Source organism: Pleurodeles waltl, chromosome 9 (genome assembly GCF_031143425.1).
Source record: "Pleurodeles waltl isolate 20211129_DDA chromosome 9, aPleWal1.hap1.20221129, whole genome shotgun sequence".
In the NCBI taxonomy this organism is placed as follows: Eukaryota; Metazoa; Chordata; class Amphibia; order Caudata; family Salamandridae; genus Pleurodeles; species Pleurodeles waltl.
In genome coordinates, this window is record NC_090448.1 from 1,099,354,902 (window position 1) to 1,099,377,949 (window position 23,048).

The following is a 23,048-nucleotide window of genomic DNA, read 5'->3' on the forward strand; positions in this document are numbered from 1 at the left end:
GTTATCCAATCACACCCGTCCCCCGTTAGCCATCCCCCTTCCGATTGCCAAATCCAATATCTCGCCTATAGGTGAGACCTATTGGCTTTGCCAATGCATGTTTTTTCTCCTCTTTCTTTGTGTTTCAATAAAATGTCTACCATACCTGAATGCTCTAAAAATCAACTAGCTCATGAATGTCCGCTATATCTGGCCTAGCATCAACACCATATACTTTATCCTATTAATCGGGTGTGACACAATCTTTAAACAATTTTGCTACTGAATCTCACTCTTGAGCTTAATGTACTTAATCAGCCAAAAAATAATTGGTTAAGTTTCAGAATCGACCAGAATCAAACAGGACAGGTAGAAGTTTCAGGTTACTTCTCAGCTTCCCAGCTAACCATATTTTAATATCAACAGGAGTGTAACCAAAGTTTCAGAATCTGCTTGAAGCAAAACATTTTGCTTACTGGCCTTCTGGTACTCTTCTTTACTTTGAAGTAATTAGCAACAGGCACTTCCACACCCTACTTTATCAACCACTACTCTAGCGGTTCGAAACCTGGTCACCTTCCCAAAGGTGAACGGCGGATATGCTTCAGTGCAACTAAGGTAGGTAAAGGAAATAAGGCATGCCAGGCAGTAGTCTGAAGAATTTCAATCATAATTTGATCTGTAATACGTCTTTAAAATGGCTGTTTGATGCTCATATTTCTACCCTTTGTAATGACAATAGCACTGCCTTTGGTTGAAAGGTTCAATTAGTTAATACATTAGCTTTTGGTTCAATTTTTCCAGCTGTCTTATCCTGGAGCCATGCTTTTCCAGATCATCCCCGTTTTAACCTTATGACACAAATTCTCCAGTGAACTGCGCTCCATTTTCCAGTAATGAATGGGCATATTTCTGCTGAATTTTCTGCAGGTTTAGACTAGGATATTTTTTACTTGTTATATCACAGAGTACACAGTTCCTACTCTTCATGTAGGAACTGTGTACTCTTTGTGATATAGTAAGTAACTTCAGTAACTTGGGAGGCCGTACACTGGACCTTTATCAATCTCCCTGCCCCTCTTTTGTTTCGTTATTTTTTATTTGTCTCATGCCCTGTGCATCACTATAAAAGTGTGTGTGTGTATATATATCTCCCAGGGCACGAGGCAAGTAAAAAAATATCCTAGTCTAAAAAATAAATCTATATATGTTCACTTTAAAAATGAAAGGGTACAGGGAAGTTACAGTTAGATTCTGAATTTACTCGCACAAAGCTATAGGAAATTCAGCAGTTATAGATAGTTATTTCGAGTAACTATAACTCATGCTCTAAGCTAACTATAACTGGCGCCCCCACCATGCTCTAAGGTAACTATAACTGGCGCCCCCACCATGCACAGTTTTTTCTTCAATAACTTGACTGACAATGTTTCATTGATATTATTATTGACTTTATAAGACTGGGGTAATCAGGAGTGCATGGCGTGGGTGTGAGGTATATTTACCTTAGATTGCAAGTTATAGCAACTTGAAATAACTCTTAACTACAACTGCTGAATTTCCATGGTTTTGTGCAAGTAAATTCAGAACCTAACCATAAGGCCCCTGTAACCTTTGTTTTTTTTTTAAAGTGAATTTGTTTTTATTTTTAATTTGGTTTCCTAACTATAACGTCCCTGTAACCTTTGTTTTTTCAGTGAATTTCTATTGTTTTTTTTAACATAAAGTAATTTGAATTACTATACGTTAAACCAATCGCCGCTGCGCGCATCCTTTGGACGTGCGCATCGGGGTTTGGCTGTAGGGCCTGTCTCTCTGGCAAGGCCCTGTCTCTCTGGCAAGGCCCTGTGGCCAACCTCCTATAGCCACCCAACTCTGTGCTGTGCATGGTCAAAGGCCGTGCGTGGTGGGGGTTGGCCACAGTGTGAGAGGGTATCTCTGGGTGTGAGGGTGGATGTGAGAAGGTCTATGTTGGTGTGAGAGTGTCTGGGTGTGAGAGGGAGTCTCCAGGTGTGCGTTTCTCTGTGAGTGGGTGTGTGAGTGTCTGTTTGAGTCTCTAAGTGGATCTGTGAGTGGGTGCGTGAGTGAGTCAGTCAGTGCGTGAGTCTGAGTTGGTCTGTGAGTAATGCCGAAGTCTGAGTAGTTCTTTGAGTGTCAGTTGATCTGTGAGTGGGTGTATGAGTGAGTGAGGGTCTGAGTGTGTCTGTGAGTGGGTGTGTGAGTTTTTGTGTGGGTGTGTCAGTAGCTGTGTGAGTGACTGCCACAAAGGACCTCACCAGCCCTTTTATCCAACAGGAGTCCCCTGCTTTGCACAAAATATCTACCCAAGTGGAGTTCATTCTGCCTCCTTAGGTAAATATCCAGTATGTATTCTACACTACAGCTGTGTAATGCAGCACAAGGAAATGTAAACAGCAAAGCCCTGGGGAGGTGGTTGTTCCCGAGGCTTCTTAGAAGCCCAGGAGGGGTACCTGCGCGGCCCCCCTCCATTATTAGAAAAGAAGGCCTGCGGAGGTGGCGACCACCACTAGGTAAGAGAGATATATATATATATATATATTATTATTTTTTTTTTTCTGGCACCGTCTGCACATCATCCATGAACACATAAAATACAAGTGGTGCTAGCGGGTAATCCTTTTTAAAGCCTCAATAAGTTGGTGCCCCAGTCGGCATATCCAGGAATGTCCCAATGATTTGAACCTATTTGTTGGAATATAAAGCGCAGACCTGATCCTTTCTGTGCCAGTTCGTAATCCTCTGTATCCTGGCTAGCAAAGGGTGAGGGTAGTTAGTTGCAAACTGACCATTAACTTAATTTGGCTAACTTTGGAACAGCCAGTTGCAGTGAAGGTTTTGTAGCTTGACCCCTCTAGGTTCAGGACAGCTTCGCTGCAGGTGTTCACAATGCTTTTTTATGAGCATCTGTAAAGCTAAACATGTTTCTAAAGCTCAGTTGTGCATGCTGCCTTCCTTGGAGCAGTAGATCCTTCCCAGTCGCACTTTACACAACCTCTGGTCCCTCCAGACCCCTGTACACATCTCATGTTCAGGTGTGCAGAGGTGCCCGAAGGACAAACTGCCGCTCTTCCTGAAGCTTCTAGTATGCCTCTTGGGCTTGAGGTTGAGAAAATACCTTCTTGTTAAATACAGTTTATGAGCACATGCTTCTTCTGAGTATTCATTGTGCGTCTTTTAATTTTGTAAGTTGTAAATGACTGTGGCAGATTCGCAGAAAGTATTGATGTGGAGACATTTCTGTCATTGGAGATTGTGATGCAAACAGTTTGTAAAATGTATTCCGCTTTTTTTCCTGCTTCCCTCTTAGATAACCTGTTGGGGATTTCATGGGTGGACAGCTCCTGGATTCCTATTCTGAACAATGTCACCGTTCTGGACTATTTCACCGAAAGAAGCAACCCATTCTACGATCGAACCTGCAGCAATGAAGTGGTCAAAATGCAGAGATTGACCATGGACCACTTAAGGTACCTTCCAGGGTCTGCTAATGCAACATAGGCTGCCAGCCTTCAAATCTGGCTTTTGCCGTAAAGTGACTTATTAAACAACAGACCAACCAGACCTCCTGGCTCTCCCATGCCCCCTTTTTCTGCCATCCATCATTCCTGGCAGTGTTAGATCCATTCTGCGTTTTATCTAAATTCCTAGGTGTCACTTGTGTTTGGTGATTATAAAGTGTAGAATCTATAAGAAGGAGGTATGTTAACTTACAACATACCTGGAGTGGGGCAGGTGAGTGGTCTATTATGCCATGGGCATCGTATGATGGAAACTGGCTCATCATGGTATGACAGGCTTATGGGTATAATATAGAATCATGATGGCTAGCACACAAGGAACCGGCCTATAAGCAGAGCAGGACATGTGTGCTTGCATAGGTAGTATACGGCGGAACAAGGACACGCCCTGCGATGACTCGCATGGGGGAACAACCACGTCATGAGATGACTAGCTGATTGGGGAAATGACCACATCAGATGGCTGGCATTTGTGATTGCAGGAGTGTATAGTGGCATAGTTGGCACAGAGGGACCTTGTGCAGCACAGGTTTGCAGGCATGGTCAGGGATCCATTCTGTCCAGATGAATAATGTAAAGCTTGGAAAATTGAGTTGAGAATGCCTTCCATTAAAAATGCAAATGTCCATCATTATGTAGCGAATGCTGCTACAGCTCTGTAGATATTAATCATCAACAGCAGATTCTCCAGACAAGAAATGGATTGAACGGGATTCTTGAAGTGTTTAGCACCTGTTGGTCTGGTTCAAAGCTGAAGATCCAAACCGTCCTTGTGCAAGTTGTTTGTCACCAAGAAAATGAGTTGTGTGCACTCTGTGGTGCAGTGACCAGCCTTGATCGCAATGTAGACCACCTTGATCGGCTACTACACAACATGCTGCATGATGCTCCTGTTCTGCTCAACCTTTTTCTTTTCTAGAGAATCTGTTCTTAATTATTAAAACAGACACATGCCGAAAGCAAAACCAAAGTTCTGGACACAGTTCATTGACATTTGAAGCACTAGTGGGTGAAGTGCTCTACTCGATGTTGATTACTCTTCAGGGCTTGGCTAGCCTGTCCGGGAAACATGCGTATCATAACATGCCTGTAATATGGGATGAAGAGGGGCACTGCATATCAAGGCTGCCTTTCGAGGGCGAGGGCACAGAATGGTATGGTTGGTATTGAGGATACCAGCAGACAGTAGCTTGACTGGCAAATTGAGGAAAATCAGCACATTATTGCATGCTCAGTACGTGGGGCACGTAATGCCATAGCTGGCCTAAGGAGACACAACAGTCCTGGCACAGAGAGCGAATAGCTGCCACCCGAACATGGCACAAGAGGCCCAAGTAGACAGTTTCATCTGCTAAAGTGATCATCAAGACCTTTGTTTTAATATTGATGTTCCTTTTCCATCCCAGTTTCTTTGGACTGGCAGTTGCGCTTAGCAAGACATAACCGCATGTTGCCTCTGTAAGTTCTCATTTTATCAGGGCGAGTAGGCGAGGATAGGATGTTTAATACCTGCTTTAAGCAATATTAAAACAAGAGAGGATCGTTATCTTGGAACTGTCTGTGCTGTTCTCTCTAAGAACCACCAGCAGACGGTGTTGTCTTTAAGTTTGAACTTTCTTTTATGCTGTACTGCTGCTGATTAATCTTTTATTAATGAAGTTTAATTGGTACACTAAGTATACATTATAGTTGCCTACTCTGTGCCATTTATAAGGCACAATATCTGCTTTATTACAATGTTGTCACACAATTTTAACTAGCCTATTGCATGAGTTACACGTCTCTGTGTATCAGTTTTTACACGTGTTTGTAAGTACACTGTTTTTACTGTACCTTCTTAATTTACTATAAGTTACAAGTCTCTTTTTAAATAATGTTCCAGTGTTTCTTACCCCAACCAGAAACAACTATTAAGTAGGTCATGAGGAAGGCAAAGCCCAAACTATGGTTGACCAGCTACTTGGTTGTGTACTGACAACCTCTGCATTACTCTTGATTACTCCTGTGTTGTCTATGACATTCCAATTTGTTGTAATTTCTACTGTCACCACAATGATGTATGGTCATACATTTGAATGAATCATACAATTTACATACATATAGACGTGGAAATCCTTCTTATTAATCTAATGCATGCCTTACAATCGAAGATCAAGTTGCACTAAAACTTTCTGTATGCTGAAGCACACGAAGTGGGTTTGCTCCCGCCGACGTTGCGAGAGGCAGTGCTTACCTTACTTTAAAAGCCTGCAAAGGGCACTCGAGTGTGAGATTCTTACTGTCCATTATCTTTTTTTTTTTTTTTTTTAATTGTTTTTATTCAAGATTTTATGAGCATAATCGATAATGGGACATCGAAAATATTAATCAAATCATGATTACAAATTGTTCATACGGATCACAATACAATGAAATACACTTTTATACCTCTCTACATTCTAATAATTTTTGGAGCCACTTTGATTTATGCCCTTCAGGTTGGTTTCTATCTTTTTAATCAAGTTTTTTAAGATGGAGCAGCCTTGCCCCATTCGGAATGATGCTTCCGGATGGCCCCGATTCTTAATGCATACAAAAGCTCTCTTGACTGGACTGTTTTCATTTTTTCCCCCCAAAGATCATACAAAGGAAATTGGGGGGGGGGTCTTCCATTGTTGCAAAAAAAAAAAAGAGATCTCGCTATTAATGTTGCAATAAAAGAGTATTGCTTTGAGGCCTCAGCCAGCGCAGGATGATTGGAGATACCAAAAAGTGCTCCCATTGGATTAGGGAGTAAAAATACCTGAAGCTTTATGACAATCAAATGAAAAACTTGTCTCCAAAAGTTAGTGATAACCGGGCACAGAAAACAGACATGAAGCCAATCCCCTACTGCGCAAAGACATAGAGAACAATTGCTTGGTATTGATGGAGCCATCTTATTCAGTTTCATGGGAGTATAATAGAGAGACCACTTTGAAAAGAACGCTATTCTTTTAGAATTAGCTTCTCTTAAAGCGTTGCACGAAGAATTGTTATGATGCTTCCATGTCGGGAGATCGATAGCACAGGCTGAAGCAGCTGCTATCCGGCTTAGTACGGCAGGGAGAACTCTAGCTGACAATTCTTCAAGAAGAATACTATACCAGGTGCCGATCCCTGTCCATTTCAGAGCCCACATAGCTTGTGTGATTTTAAACGGTAATGATTCGGCTGAATACTGGCCTACGGAACCCATAGATTAGATAAAATGGGCTATCTGAAAATAGGAAAAATGTATACATGCTGGAATATCTGGAATAGTAATTTGAAGTTGTTTCCATGATTTAACACTAACCCCTCTTAGAAAGTCATGCAATTTTCCTAGTCCCAGATTTTCCCAGTCGTTTAGAGATTTCGTGACCAGAGGTAACCTGAATGTAGTGGCTTCCCTTAGGGAAATGGTTGAATGATCATGAGTAAAATGATAATGTTGCTGACGTTCTGCACCTCTAGACCAAAGGAAATTCGGGATCTTATATCTAGTATGCTTCGGCAACCATGGCATTTTGAGAAAATGAGCTAGTTGAATATTGTATTCCAGAAGCATCTGCTTTAAATAGAAGTTTGAATCAACATGGCAGCTCTTACAATCCAGTCTATGTATGTTGCTTCGTAATATTTTTAAAAATTGGGTAAGGCTAGGCCACCTTCTTCTGCTGTCAGCTGGACAGTCTCATGCTTGGTACGAGGTTTTCTATTTGACCAAATAAATTCCCTCCGCATAACTTTAAGATCCTTAAAAATCTTTTGCGGAACCTTGATTATAACATTAGAAAATATAAACAAAAATAAGGGCAATATCATCATGTTGATTAGGGCAATACGACCTATGATCGTTAGGGGTGTGTTCTGCCATTTGAGCATAAGAGCCTGCGCTTTTTCATTCATTGAATAGAGATCAGTTATATTCAAAGAAACATATATGCCAAGATATCTAATAGGATGGGGAGTCCGATAGTTAACTTGCATCTCAACTGGCAAGACAATATCGTGCGCATTAAAAAGCAATGCCTCAGATTTTGATTTTGTTAATCTGATAGCCTCCCAAGTTGGAAAAAGCTTGGATTTTGCTAAAGGCCCTTTTGATGTTCTGTGATTCGGCCGCAAGATACAAAATAGCGTTGTCCACAAAGAGTTTTATCTTGGGGACACCTGACAGCGGAGCTTTTATGGAAATATTCTGCCTCAGCGCAGAAGCTAAAGGTTCAATTAAAAAGAGCGAAAAGGACCGGAGACAAAGGGCATCCCTGACGAGTCCCTCTCCGTATCGAGACCTTACTGACCATTCCTGAATTAATTGAGATCTTGGCCTCCGCCCCTTGATACAGGTTCAAAAGAAATTGGACTAGTTTATGGGAAAATGTAAATCTTTGGAGAATTGCAAAAAGGAGCTCCCATTGTACTTAATTGAAGGCTTTTTCCACAGCATGCATAATTATGGCTGCCTTGACTTTATTCACGGAATAATAATCAATATCTCAGAGCAGGAAATTTGAGTTGGTGGAGATAAATCTTCCCAGGAGAAATCCACACTGATCATGGTGTATCAAACCATGAGCTAAAGGTGTTATACGGGCTGCCCAGATTTTCATAAGTATTTTATAGTCACTATTAAGAATACTAATAGAATGAAAAGAATCTGGTTTTTCGCTAGGCTTCCCTTTTTTATGAAAACTGACTATTGCTGCCTGAGTAAATGAGCTTGGAACTTTTTCTCCATTGAGTACCACATCAAAAACTGGGGCTAGGATCACTGTCATCTGGGGTGCCAGAATCTTATATAATTCTGCCGGAAGACCATCTCCCCCTGAAGCTTTACCATTTGGAGATTTCCGAATGGCTTTGGCTATCTCCAACTTGGTAATTGGTTGTAATAATGCAGCCTGCAGCTCTTGGTTTAAGCCCTGTAGAGAGACTGCATCAAGATATGCATTGATACGCTCATTGCATATTGCTTTGTCGGGGTGTAACGTTTTGTATAGTGCACTAAAAAGACCCTTCCTATCTCCTTGAACTGGTCAACCTTACCGTGCTAGGGATTCATCAGAAATAGATTTGATTAGGAAAGCATTCTGGCGTTTTTTAATATATTGCGCTTGAAATTTGTCTACATGCTCACAGTCTTTATAATGCTGTTGAAAGCATCTATTGTGATTAATGATTTCTTGTTCTAAGAAAAAATCTTCAATTGATTTTTGGCCTCTTGGAGACGAATCCCCGACTTGCGATCACTTGCTACATGATGTTGGTATGTAGCATGATTAAGATCTTGCTGGAGCCTACTCAATTTTTCTTTCCTTATTCACAATGGAAAAGCCTTGAAAGCTATGGTTTCCCTTCTCATATGCGCCTTACATGACTCCTAGACTGAAAAAATAGAAGCGGTTGCTTCATTTCTAGTTAAAAAAATCAGCAACAGAAATGTTAAGAACAGAGATCCAATCCTAATTCGTTAATAATGATTTATCTAAGGACCACCTGGGCCTTTCTTGATGCTGATCTGAGAAAGATAATTGAATAGATAGAACGGAAAGATCTGAAAAAGGGTTGGACATGTTGTCTGAGCTGGTCCTTTCCCAGGAAAAGGATACTAAAAAGACATTAATTCTTGATGCTGAATCAAACCTTTTAGAGAAACAGGTATAAGTTTGGTTTTGTGGATGATCCAGCTACCAGGGGTCTTGTACAGCGAAATCGCGGACACATTTTATCAGAAAGCGATGGGATTGCGATTTGGTTTGTATACAATTTTTGCAAGAATCATGTCTTGGATTATATTAAACTCTCCAATTATTAAATGGCCAGAAAAAGTACCCAGAAGGCCGTTGAGGCTTTGCAAAGAAGTAATTTCAACATCAATGGGGCCGTAACAGCTTGAAATGTGGATTAACTGCCCACCCACCTTGCTATTGACTACTATCCATCTTGCTTGGGGATCACAGTGGACTTTAAGAATTTCCCCTTGGAATTCCTGAGTGAACAGGATTGCCATCCCACGGACAGCACGCTGGCAACGAAAGAATGAGAAATGAAGTTTGGAATTTTAGGACAATTTGCATGTTGTTTGAGATGGGTTTCCTGAAAAAGAATCACCTGGGTTTGGAAGGATCTTAGCCAATGAAATATTGCTCTAAACTTCTGTGTGTTATTCAAACTGTTCGCATTACATGACACTATTTTAAAAAACCTAACTGGACGGATACTAATTTGATCATTGATAAGATTTTTCTGAGAACCTGTTAGCGTTAAACTTGCCCTTGCTGCTTATTCCTGACAATATAAAGCCTATCATTAAGAATCTTTCCCCATTCTTTCTCAGCAGCATCATAGTAGACCATAGATTAGCGATTAGCGATTTTCTTGTAATTTGTAATCTGCTCTCACACCCCCTCCCTTGTGTAAGAACCCCATCACCCAGTGCTCCCACCCCCCACCCACAAATCCTAGGCCTACTTGCCATGGCCCCATCCTCCTAGTGAACCCAACTAGACGCCAAGAAAGCGTTTGATTCCTCAGAATGTCCCTTTTTACCAGCCACCCTTCACAAGCTGATTCTACTGCATGGCTTCACATCTCTGAATATGTTAATATATTCACAACCGACGGCCCGGATTAGGACTAATAACAAAGTATCCTCCCCCTTCACTTTCACCAGAGGAACACGGCAGGGGGGCTCTCTGTCACCACTCCTTTTTAGGTTGAGCCTAGGCAGCACGCATGCGCTGTCTGGAAGACCTGTTGTTTTGAATAAAGGACTTGGCTCCCGCCTCCCGCTTACCATAGGTGCCCTGCAGTGTCTCTCTCTTCTTTCCTGTCTCCTCACAGGTTTGCAAAGCTGATACCTCACTTCCGTTTTTGACAGAGGAACACCGGCCAAGTACAGTTTACTTATTACACTTCGAATTGTTTATCTGTAGTTTTCTGGAACTCTTCTTAGGGTTGAGCGCATATTCTTTGGCAGATCCGCACACTAGGACACGCGACTAATGGAGTTTAACAAACTTCCCGAAAGCTCAGAGTGAACGAAAAAGTTGGTGAAGTTCCTCTCTTGATCAAGAGAGTCAGATTGTTAAAGCGAACCGCCTACATTCTAACATCGCCGTGTATTTTTTTCCAGAGAAATCAGAATTTTCAAGGGTAAACAGATCGCAAATTTGATTGCATCCTGGGACCGGTGTCCAGGACGATTATCTGCTGTGGTTTTTAAATCGTAACTGCAACATGTGTAACCTTAATAACGCCGCCGCCAGTATTATAACTAAAATGGTTCAATAATAAATGATACTCACGTGGTAGAAAACATGCACAGCACGCACACATGCAACATTAATCACGCACAGCTTTGAAATAAGAACCGTAGTAACTAAAAAAAACCCATCAAAAGCGGTCTAACAATTTAAACATATTAGAAATATTATACAATATTATATCCCTTGACATGCCTTTTTTTTTTTTTTTTTTTCGACCGTTTGATCCAAAGAGAAAAACCCCTCACACCAGACCTAATAATTTCAGTATTAAATGTTCCAATTTTTTGGCAAAATGTAGTCTGACTGTCTCGTTAATAATTAAAAACATTTGTTTTGCCTCTTTTACCCAAGCGTCCCATCCAGCTGTTCGTGCTCTGGACCCCAGTGGTGCCCCCACCCACAGCCCCCGTTCCTCCACGATTTCTGTTTTCTTTGGAGGCAACTAATACTGATGGGTATTTAGGGCAGAGACTGTCATTTCAATCAAAGAATACATAGCAAAAGGAGCAGGCCAGCTGTATAGCTGTATAACACTGTGTGACCATACGTCCGGCAGAGCTCCCAGCCTGAGCAAGGACACACACCCCGAGAGCAAGGGGACCCCCATTATTATAGTGTCCTCAAACATTCCAAAACGACCATGATCACTATGTCTCCCCTACTCATTTGTTCACTTAAATAGTACTCCCATGCTCCATGTCACCTCACCCCTTACTTCCTCCATCGCTACATGCCGCTCTGGTGTCAGGGGCACCCCTATCCATCACCACAATCCTCTGTCTGAATGGATCTCTCATCCGTCATGTGTTGCCACATCTAGGCCACCCCGAAAGCGAGCTGGGTCCCCTCTCTCATCCCCGCACACCCCAGGGGTGCCAAAGTCATCCCCTCCCCAACCCTCGACCTGAATTCCCCCCAATCCCCTGCAGAGCGCAGGGATTAGTGTTTCTCTCATGCAAGTCAATACTCAGTGTTCAATTGTGTACCGAAACCAGAACCAAAAGTTTGTTTGCAGCAGCCACGCTGACAAATGCCCTTGTGCGAGCGAATGCTTTACCTCTAAGCTTTAGTGCTTCCCGCAAGAGACATTTGTTGCAGGGAACCCATGCTTATATTGCGTTTTCGAAAAGATTTTGTGGTTCCAGCTACTACTGTAGTAACGCAAGCGGGAGCTGCTTGAGGGCCACTTTCTGCTTCTCTGAGACTCTGCGGGCCACAGCCAAGCTGCCCTTGCACCAGAATGGTACACACACAGAATGCGGCTTCGAGTGACCCTTTTATGAATATCCGAGCAAAGAATAAAGGAAGCAGACTTTTGGTAGAGAAAACACGTGCGCAAAACATATAGGTGAAAAAATGTCGACTAAGTAATAGTTGGGCTGATCGAACCTTACAACCTTAACTTAGCCAAATCGCTTCTATGGCCTGTATTGTGTTTTTTTCTTTTGTCCAGATTGTTCTAGGCCCTTTTGCAGCAGAATCCAGAGAACCTGGCTACGGAATTTGGCAGATACCGAGTCCCCGCGTGGTCGCTAAATACCTATTATGCTCCCCCTTCCTATATGCAGGTGGAAATCCTCAGGCCCAGTTCGTTTCTGAAATACCCCTCTCTTCTGGAAGCTTGATAGGGAACCCCCAAAACACAGGTAGATTCCTAATTAGATGCTATTTCTTTGTGCATGCTTGTTCATTATAGCCATGGATCCTCTAGAACGGCACTTACAGGAGCAGCATATGCACAGAAAATTGCAGTTTAAACCAGGCCCACTGCTGATCTCACTGTACACGGATTACATTTTGTTATTCATACACCACCTGGCAGACAGTCTAGTGCTGATCCTTCATGAGATAGTCAGATTCGGAAGCTTTTCTGGACTGCACATCAACTAGGCGAAGTCCAAGCGGTTTTCCACCTACGGACGTGATGACCCCTGTTCGGAGCTAGTTTTCCCCAACCATGTTAAATAGCTAGGTGTGCACATCCCTCGGGACAAAGAACAGGTCATAGGCTTAAATTATGGCCAGCTATGGACAGGCTGACTGCTCAAGTCAAGGTCTGGATCCGCCTTCCTCTGTCTATGGCAGGCCACATTGCCATGATCCAAATGGTAGTGCTTCCCCAATTCCTGTACTTATTTTTAAATTTGCCCATCCTGCTCACTAACACCTTCTTCACGTCCCTAAGGAGTTTATTATTACGGCTTATCCGAGCGATTAAAAAAAAAAAAACCTGAATTCGTTGGGATGTTTTGCTACTTCCTTATGAACGTAGTGGGTCTGGTTTTCCTGATTTCCTTTTGTACTACCTGGCTACAAAGTAACAGTTTGCGTATCATTGGTATCACGCGGATGCAAGCCTGCCATACACCATATCTGAGAAATACATGGTGGCCCCCAACTCCGTTGTGGGCGCTACACCCTGCTGGCTACCCACTAGGTTCTGCAGATATTCAAACCCTCTCTACCACCAGCTGGGGTTGGCGAAGCTAACTCTACTTCTTAATGGTGGTATACTGTACTCCGTTGCAATACTGCTGGCACACAGCCCATGGCTGCTGTTCTGCTTTGCTTCAAACAAAGAGGAAATGGATGCCAAGGAATGCAACACTTCTAGTTTGAGTAATGAATTTATTAAGGCACTTCCCAGATTTCAAATAAAAGCACACGAAAATATAAACATTAGCATTTAACTTGAATGCTGTAAAACACGTGTAAATGCCAAAATACTGATAGCAGTTAAACAATGACAGGCATAGAAAGTGCAATACATCAACAATGTACATGTATATATATATGTGTGTGTGTGTATATGTGTGTGTGTGTGTGTGTATATATATATATATATATATATATATATATATATATATATATATATATACAGGGAGTACAGAATTATTAGGCAAATGAGTATTTTGACCACATCATCCTCTTTATGCATGTTGTCTTACTCCAAGCTGTATAGGCTCGAAAGCCTACTACCAATTAAGCATATTAGGTGATGTGCATCTCTGTAATGAGAAGGGGTGTGGTCTAATGACATCAACACCCTATATCAGGTGTGCATAATTATTAGGCAACTTCCTTTCCTTTGGCAAAATGGGTCAAAAGAAGGACTTGACAGGCTCAGAAAAGTCAAAAATAGTGAGATATCTTGCAGAGGGATGCAGCACTCTTAAAATTGCAAAGCTTCTGAAGCGTGATCATCGAACAATCAAGCGTTTCATTCAAAATAGTCAACAGGGTCGCAAGAAGCGTGTGGAAAAACCAAGGCGCAAAATAACTGCCCATGAACTGAGAAAAGTCAAGCGTGCAGCTGCCACTATGCCACTTGCCACCAGTTTGGCCATATTTCAGAGCTGCAACATCACTGGAGTGCCCAAAAGCACAAGGTGTGCAATACTCAGAGACATGGCCAAGGTAAGAAAAGCTGAAAGACGACCACCACTGAACAAGACACACAAGCTAAAACGTCAAGACTGGGCCAAGAAATATCTCAAGACTGATTTTTCTAAGGTTTTATGGACTGATGAAATGAGAGTGAGTCTTGATGGGCCAGATGGATGGGCCCGTGGCTGGATTGGTAAAGGGCAGAGAGCTCCAGTCCGACTCAGACGCCAGCAAGGTGGAGGTGGAGTACTGGTTTGGGCTGGTATCATCAAAGATGAGCTTGTGGGGCCTTTTCGGGTTGAGGATGGAGTCAAGCTCAACTCCCAGTCCTACTGCCAGTTCCTGGAAGACACCTTCTTCAAGCAGTGGTACAGGAAGAAGTCTGCATCCTTCAAGAAAAACATGATTTTCATGCAGGACAATGCTCCATCACACGCGTCCAAGTACTCCACAGCGTGGCTGGCAAGAAAGGGTATAAAAGAAGGAAATCTAATGACATGGCCTCCTTGTTCACCTGATCTGAACCCCATTGAGAACCTGTGGTCCATCATCAAATGTGAGATTTACAAGGAGGGAAAACAGTACACCTCTCTGAACAGTGTCTGGGAGGCTGTGGTTGCTGCTGCATGCAATGTTGATGGTGAACAGATCAAAACACTGACAGAATCCATGGATGGCAGGCTTTTGAGTGTCCTTGCAAAGAAAGGTGGCTATATTGGTCACTGATTTGTTTTTGTTTTGTTTTTGAATGTCAGAAATGTATATTTGTGAATGTTGAGATGTTATATTGGTTTCACTGGTAATAATAAATAATTGAAATGGGTATATATTTTTTTTTGTTAAGTTGCCTAATAATTATGCACAGTAATAGTCACCTGCACACACAGATATCCCCCTAATATAGCTAAAACTAAAAACAAACTAAAAACTACTTCCAAAAATATTCAGCTTTGATATTAATGAGTTTTTTGGGTTCATTGAGAACATGGTTGTTGTTCAATAATAAAATTAATCCTCAAAAATACAACTTGCCTAATAATTCTGCACTCCCTGTACACACATACACACACACAGCCAAGCTAGATAATTAAGAATAAAAAAGCATCACCATGGGTATCGAATCCAGCATCATCCTTGCCAACATTAAGCTGAGGGACCCTGGACAGCTGAGACAGGAGAAACTTCCCTGATGGGATATGTTATGAGCAGTGCATCCAGCCCCATAATGAGATCCTTCTGCCCCAGTGCCAAGCTTCTCCACCTTCTATACCTTAAACAAACCCAAGAGCAAGATTCTGTCAACCTCACCCTCCCTTCGAGTAAGTTATGAAATTCAAGCGCTGGCTGAACTTGGTCAGCGTCAAACACGCAAAAAAGGAATGGGCCGTGCCTGACACGCATTTGTGAGACAGAGCTGTACCTTTCTCTGCTGAAAACATACTCACCCTGGTACACTCTTATCACCTGGTCATCCCCCACAATATGTTCCCTGCTCTAGTGAGAAGAGCAAAAACATGTTCAGTGTAGAAAACAAGCTTTGTGGAAAAATACCTGCGTCTATCTCACTGGTATTGGGATTGGATTTCCTAGCAGAGAATAGACTGGCAGATTAGGGCTAACACTGCTGTTGCCCCTGTAGATTTTTAGTAATGCGGGTAGGGATTTTAGACTCCTTATTGTGACAGTATGGGGGAACGTTTTATCTGTTTCACTTTTCTGGTCACCACAATAATAGTGTTGTTTCATTGTCCTAATAATCGTAATTGTCTTATTGTTTACATGGAACGCTATGATAAAATGCATTGAACCAAATCCTGCTACTATTTGTCTTGTGAATGTATGAGACTTGGGTAACTGAGCGAAAGGGGTAAGATCTGTCCGATCACGACTTTCTTAAGAAGTCACAGAGCGTCATGCGTAAGGCTGCCACAAATCACCTTTACACTTAGGTTTTGGTGAGGTACTGCTAGCTAGCTGAAAGGATTAGGCCGACCGCTATCAGATGGTGTGGGATCAGACTTAGTCCCCCACTCGCGGTGGTGCTGCCGCCTGAAACCAGCAGTTTCGTCCCCGTGACAAGAGTCTGACAGTGGCGACCATTGAGGCATTATCTGTTGACACTGGTGCAGGAAGCTGGCCTGGTGTGTGGCGAGCACCTATTGTGTTATCACCTTATACCAGGTCCAGTGAAGTGTAGGCAGTGCCTGGGAGGCACTGTAGAGGTAGCTGTGGGTGAGCAGCCAAGACTTATCTAGGAGACATGCATAGCTTATGCAATACCCCAATAGTCACACAGCGCTTACACACATGAAAGAACCACACAGTGTTACAAAAATAAAGGTGCTTTATTATAGTAATGCAAATACTACAACACTGAATAGACAATCCCCCAACCGGAGGTAAGTAAACACACAATTTTCTACACATTAGCATTCAGTAAATATCATAGGAAGCAATAGGCATTAGTAAAGCAATAGCAAATAGTGAGGGCCAAAGCATATACTAAAAAAGTAGAATGTGAAAGGCAGCCCCCACCCAAGGAAGTGGAATCAGTAGAAGGGAGCTGGGGGAACTAGGAACCCCAAGAGGTGAGTACCAGAGTGACCCCCAGCGACCAGGAGAGCAGAGGTAATTACCTGGTTTTCCCCAAAACTAACCGAAGGACTTTAGAAAAGGATTATGCAAGACCCAACCAAGACTGGAAGAACCCAAAGGCGGATCCTGTCAGAAGAGGACCTGCAAAGAAAGGGGACCAAGTCCAGTTCAAGTTGGAGGGTCCGGATGTGGCAGGAGCCACTACCCACCCTTCTGTGGATGCAAGACCAGGTCGATGGTGGACGAAAAAAGTCAGCAGTGCTGCACATGAGCCGAAGATGAGTTCCAGAAGTGATGCAAGTGATGTCCCACGCCAGCAGTCGAGATGCAGTCGGTTAGTGGTGCTGGAAAACCACCAACAAGCCTTGGCAAATGCAAGAGTTGGAGGGGGAAAAGGCTTGCAAGGCTGAAGAGGACCAGCAAGGTCCAGGGGACTTGACCAAAGGAGGAGAGTCCGAGGTGACCCACAGCAGCTGGGAGAGTCAGAAGAAGCAGAGACGGCCCCCCACAGGCGACCTCTGGGCAGCTGGCACAGGAGTAGCAGTGAGGCCCACTCAGCACACCTGGAGAAGTGTCCCAGGTTGTTGGAGCAGCAGGCAGGAAACAGTGCATTGCAGGGAGAAGTGCTGGGGGCCGGGACAACTTGGAGCCAGAAAATCCCTGGAGGAGGAACAAACAAGCCTTGGTAGCTGCAAAAGTCTTGGTGCAAAGGGGTACTGTCCTGCAAGGAGAGGCAAGGCTTACCGTCTCCCAAATTGGACAGCTGGTAGAGAGAACCAAGGGGACCACTCCAGACCACCATCTGTCATGCAGGATCCACGCAGATCCGGAGGAGAGAAGATCCAGGCAGACGGTCGTCGTTGCAGTTGCCTGCGGATACAGGGGAGTGACTCCTTCACTCTAAGGGAGATTCCTTCCTACTTCTTGTGCAGGCTGAAGACTTGTTGCCCTCTGAGGATGCACAGCTGGGGAAATGTTGCAGTTGCTGGAAGGAGCTGGAGAAACCGTGTTGTAGAGTGGAGTCTTCGCAGTAGTTGCAGATTTTCGGTTCCTGGAGGGGCCAGTTGCAGTCCCAGTGGCCAGAAGATGAAGTAAACTTTGCAGAGGGATCCTGCTGGAATCTTGCATGTCGAATCCGAAGGCCCACCGAAGAGGAGACGGTAAATAGCCCAGGAAGCGGGATTGGTCACCTAGCAGGGTGACCACCTGTGAGGAGGGGGCTGTGACGTCCCTACCTGACCTGGCCACTCAGATGCTCCCAGGGGCCTCTGCCCAGCTTGGATCAGAATTAAGTGGCCACTGGGAGGAGCTCTGGGCACCACCCCTAACGTAGTGATGGACAGGGGAGTGGTCACTCCCCTTTCCTTTGTCCAGTTTTGTGCCAGAGCAGGGACCGGGTGTCCCTGGACTGGTGCAAACCGGTTTATGCAAGGAGGGCACCAAACATTCCCTTCAAAGCAAACTGGTGGCTTGTGGAGGCTACCGCTTCAAAGCCATGTAACACTTATTTCCAAGGGAGAGATGGTTTTCCCTCCCTCTACCACAGGAAATCCTGTTCTGCCTGAGCTGGTCAAGCCGCAGGAGGGCAGAAACGTGTCTGAGGGGTGGCAGCAGCAAGGGCTGCCCAGAAGACTAGTAGGAGCAATATTGGGGGTCATTTAAGGAGCTCCCAGAGGGCATGGAATCATACAACCAATACTGGCAACAGTATTGGGGAATGATTCCAACATGTTTGATACCAAACATGCCCATGTACAGTGTTACCATTATGTACCTGACACAGGTAGTGACCCGTGTCCAGAACACGGGTAAAATGGCTTCCCCGCACGTACGAAGTCCAGTGTAATGGAGCTGGAATTGGTAGGGACACCTATGCTCATGTAGGGGTGTGCAAAGTCCTTAGTAACCAAATTTAGAAGGAGAGAGTGCCACCACTGGGGTCTTGGTTAGCAGGATCCCAGTCAAAACACACTGACAGCAGGAAAAAAGTGGGGGTAACCATACCAAAAAGAGGGTACTTTTGTACAAATGGAATCTCTGGACCAGAAACTATAAGCTTGTGGGGGGGGTTGGGGGGGGGGGGGGTGCTTGGGCCCTTATGTCTGCTGTATTTGACATGTGTACTCTCCGATATCACCTTTCAGATCCCCCATCATCATATCGCCTACTGCACGGACACCCCATCTCCTATTTGTTTTTACCACTGTCATTGTAGTGCTTGTCTATTTTAGAACTTATTGTAATCTCTACTCCATTTTTGCACCTTCTATTTCCCCCTGGAGCTAGGGGGGCTGACTGTGATGTATATATAAACACAAATAACAACAAAGATTGTGGCTGTGTGAAGATGGTGCGCACTTCCAAAAATGAGCTAACATATAGATACAAAGTCCATGGTAATAGAGTCTGTGTTGTAGGAAGGAGTGCCCAAGTGGTTTGGCACCGAGCCACAGGGTGCATAAGCTGTCACCTTGAAAAGGCCACATTCGATTTGTAAGAAGAAGAACAACCACGGCACATCGCAGATACGTGAAAATTTCAATTTATTCCTCTGTGTTGTCTCAGGAAACACACTGCCCGACTCAGTAATACACAGTGGGCATGGTGTCAAAGGCCAATATCAATTTCATATTCGAAGAAGAACAACAGCCGACACGTGTTTCGTCAAAATTGACTTTTTCAAGGCTCCAACTTGTGGAAGTATCAAGTTGTATTGTTAAGTTCCAAAGGCCCGTGTTGATTTAAAGGTTACATAGCATGAACTACAGAGCGTATCCAAAGACCATGATAAGCCTGGGCTTATATGGTAGATAACACAATAAAGTTCTTACAAAAAATAAAAAATAAAGCTCAAGCAAGCAGTTAGTGTGTCCTGCAATCAGAATCTCATTTTTATTCCACAGAACCTCTGTGTCATAGTGCAACTCTGTACAGTAATTTAGCAGTTGAAGTTTTGAAATACCATGGCTTGTGTGTTGCTTGTATCTTGATCAGTCTTCTTGAACTAGTACATCATCTTTTTATTGAATCTTTTTCAGTCAGATGACGGGAGTGGAGTACATCCTGTTACATGCGCAAGAACCTATTCTATTCATCATCCGGAAACAACAGCGACAGTCCCCCACACAAGGTAAGGCCTACACACCTTTAGCATTTGTGTTGTATCAAGTGATACATATGCTTTTATGGGCCATAAACCTGGGATCTGTATTGCTTTTAAAATTGGATCTTCTCTGTCCATTCGGAATTGCAAAGTGCATCTGACATTCATTGTTGTCTGTGAGGGCTAGAGCTAATACCACATTTTTGATTTGCACACTTTCCGTCTTCGCTTCTCAAGGCATCCCTCTCATGTAGGATTTTTTCAGACAGAAGCATAACGCAGGAGCTGCTGGCTGTTTCCTTCTGTTCTGCCTGTTTGTTTCTCTGTCTCATGCACCTTTTTGTAAACACAATCAACTGCTGCTTAAGCAAGATAGGATCACAGAAACCCATATATCACAACAGCTCGTATTCAGAAAGGCTAGCAACTTAAAGAACCCTTAGATGGTGAGAAGTTAGTCACCCGCCCACCTACTTAGCATCAGTGAGATGATGGGTTTCATTCGACTTTTTAAAACTCAGTCTGACTGAAACCAAGGTCTTGTTGACTGACACAGTCTCTCTCCTATGGTCTTTCAGTAACTGCTGTCCATAGGGAGCCACCTGGTCTCTGTCCCCGTTTTTAAATCTTGGTGTAGGTAGTAACTCTATTTCAATGAAATCTTGTGATGGGCTAGATTAGTTGGAATTTAGACTTTCGCCACAAATGGATGTTACCTCGCTTTTTACATTCAGTCTGAAAAAGCCACACCCCTTGAATATCAAGCCTAGAGCTAAAACTCAGAGTATCATTTATGCACACTTTCTGACACATTAACTGGCAAGTCATAATGACGTAGTTATGAACATGTTACTAAAGGTCACATGAATGAGTGGTCTGCAGTTTAGTGATAATATTTTATGCCACCTACTCAGGCACACGAAAATATCCAGATTACTTAGTGGTGGATTTCATTTCTTTGAGTCTGGCCTATCATTCCACAGTCCTATTTAGATGTTCTGACCCTTGGAGACAGGTGCTTAAGTTGCCCACTGTGTAACATACTCTCTCCAAAAATCCCCAATATTTTGAATCAAATATATATTTCAATAATTCATGCAATGTTTATTATTATTAAAAAAATGTAAGGTTTTAATAAAAATAAAAAAAAGTTACTTTCTTTTTACATAGCTCTTTATTATTACATTTTGTCGGTGTAAAATGTCAATATAGATAAACATTTTTTAAATAAACATATCCCTGAGTCTCTTTCAACATTTTTCAGCCCAGAAAATGCAATCATAAAAACAACCACGACAGGGCCTTTCACTCCAGCTAAAGAGTATAGAGGTCCAGCTGGGAGTGCTTTTACAAAATATGGTAGGTTCTCCTAGGCTCCCGCCGCTCATTTATTATTCACTTAAAAAATATATATATTTTACCTTGAGTGTCCCTCCCGGTGCTCACCTGGGACATGCATGGGCAGGGTATGCCCACATTTTCCTTGGCAGGAAACCTCAGTGTCTAGGGTGTGGGCTCCCCTGGATACTCTGTTGTATCTTTCACTGGATGTTGAGATCCCCCAGCCAGATACCAACATGTGGAGGAGGCACGCACCAGCAGCCATTTTCTTTTCTTGGATTATTCAGAAGGGTCTATTTTTTTTTTTAATTGGCTTGAGGGACTCTCACAAGACCACCACAGGGCAATGTAATATATGATACTGTGTCATTATAGTTAAGACATAGATACCATATGAAATGGATTGTTTTGCTAATTACTATGGCCCTGTTTGTTGACAGCTCATAATATACGCTGGCTGTTAGCGGTACTGACGGACCCCGCTCAGGATGATAAGATGGCCGGGGTGTTCGCTGTGGACATGGAGAAGGCTTTTGACAGCCTGGAATGGGAGTTCCTATATGCCGTGATGGCCAGACTGGGTCTGGGTCCTGAATATATTGCATGGGTGCGGTTACTATATACCAAACCTACAGCCAGAGTGCGCACCGGACGGATAATTTCAGAGACCTATTCTGTGGAAAGAGGCACTAGACAGGGCTGTCCTCTGTCTCTGTTACTCTTCGCTTTGGCGATGGAGCCGCTAGCAGCTGCGGTGCAAGCTGGGGGAGGAGGCCATGGTGTAAGAGCGGGCGGGGGGAGACACCAAATTGCCTTATATGCCGACGACCTGTTGATTTTTTGGGGGGAAATGCAGAGAGACCTGCCTCGAGCACAGTTAATGCTTTCTCAATTCAGGGCACATTCGGGACTGGGAGTAAATTGGGACAAAACCAGGTTGTTCCCGTTGAAGCCTGTGGCCGCACCCACTGATGAGCTGGGTATGGTGGGACCCGCGATGCCTCTCTTATTTAGGAGTTAAGGTGTACCATGACCCGCAGGATATCCTGGAAGGAAATGTAGGGAGGGCGCTGCAGTCTGTCAGGGCTAATATGGCTTTTTGGAAAACATTGCCATTGTCTGCAGCGGGTAGGGTAGCGCTTCTAAAAATGTTTGTCCTGCCTAGGCTACTATATCACTTTACAGTCTTACCGGTGTGGATCATCAGGGTGACCTTCAGAGACTTGGAGGCAATGGTTGTAGCATTCTTGTGGGGGTAATGGCCGGAGGAGAGTGGCCTTGGCCAAACTACAGAGACAGTCCATGGATGGTGGGCTGGCAGTCCCAGACATTGAAGCATATTACTTGGCAGCACAGCTCCAATGGCTTACACAGTGGGTAGCAAGTAGAACGGACCCAGGGGTAATAGGGAGACCATTCACACCTCCGAGGGCAAGGTTGATGGAGGTGTTGTTGGGGACCCGAGGTAACAATATGGGAGACCCTCCTGAATTTAAAGTCTTGATCCAATGCTGGACAAGTTGTCTGTGAAAAATTAAGATACAGTCCCCCTACTCCCCTGAGCTGCCTCTGTTGTCTTTACTAGCATTGCCCCATCGGGGTGGTTGGGATGGTCTCCAAACCTGGGTGGCAGCGGGGATTCAGACAGTGGGAGCGCTGTTTGCTGAGGGAACAATGATAACATTTGAAGCCCTTAGAGAGGAATTTGATTGAGAGAGCCCCCAACGCAGACAACATGCACTTACCTGGCAACCTCCGCTGGAAGGCTTAAAGCGGTGACTAATTTATATGGCAGGATACGAGCAGATAAGACCCTCCCATTGACTCAACTTA

General features: G+C 43.7%; 1 protein-coding gene across 1 annotated transcript in view; it reads left to right on the forward strand.

Moving 5' to 3' along the window:
* The window catches only part of MED6 (mediator complex subunit 6), a 116,456-nt gene that overhangs the window by 14,769 nt on the left and 78,639 nt on the right, over nt 1–23,048 (forward strand). Inside the window, exons 2-3 of the mRNA XM_069208802.1 lie at nt 3,308–3,467; nt 19,810–19,901. Coding sequence (XP_069064903.1) covers nt 3,308–3,467; nt 19,810–19,901 — 252 coding nt within the window. The remainder of the gene's footprint in view (nt 1–3,307; nt 3,468–19,809; nt 19,902–23,048) is intronic.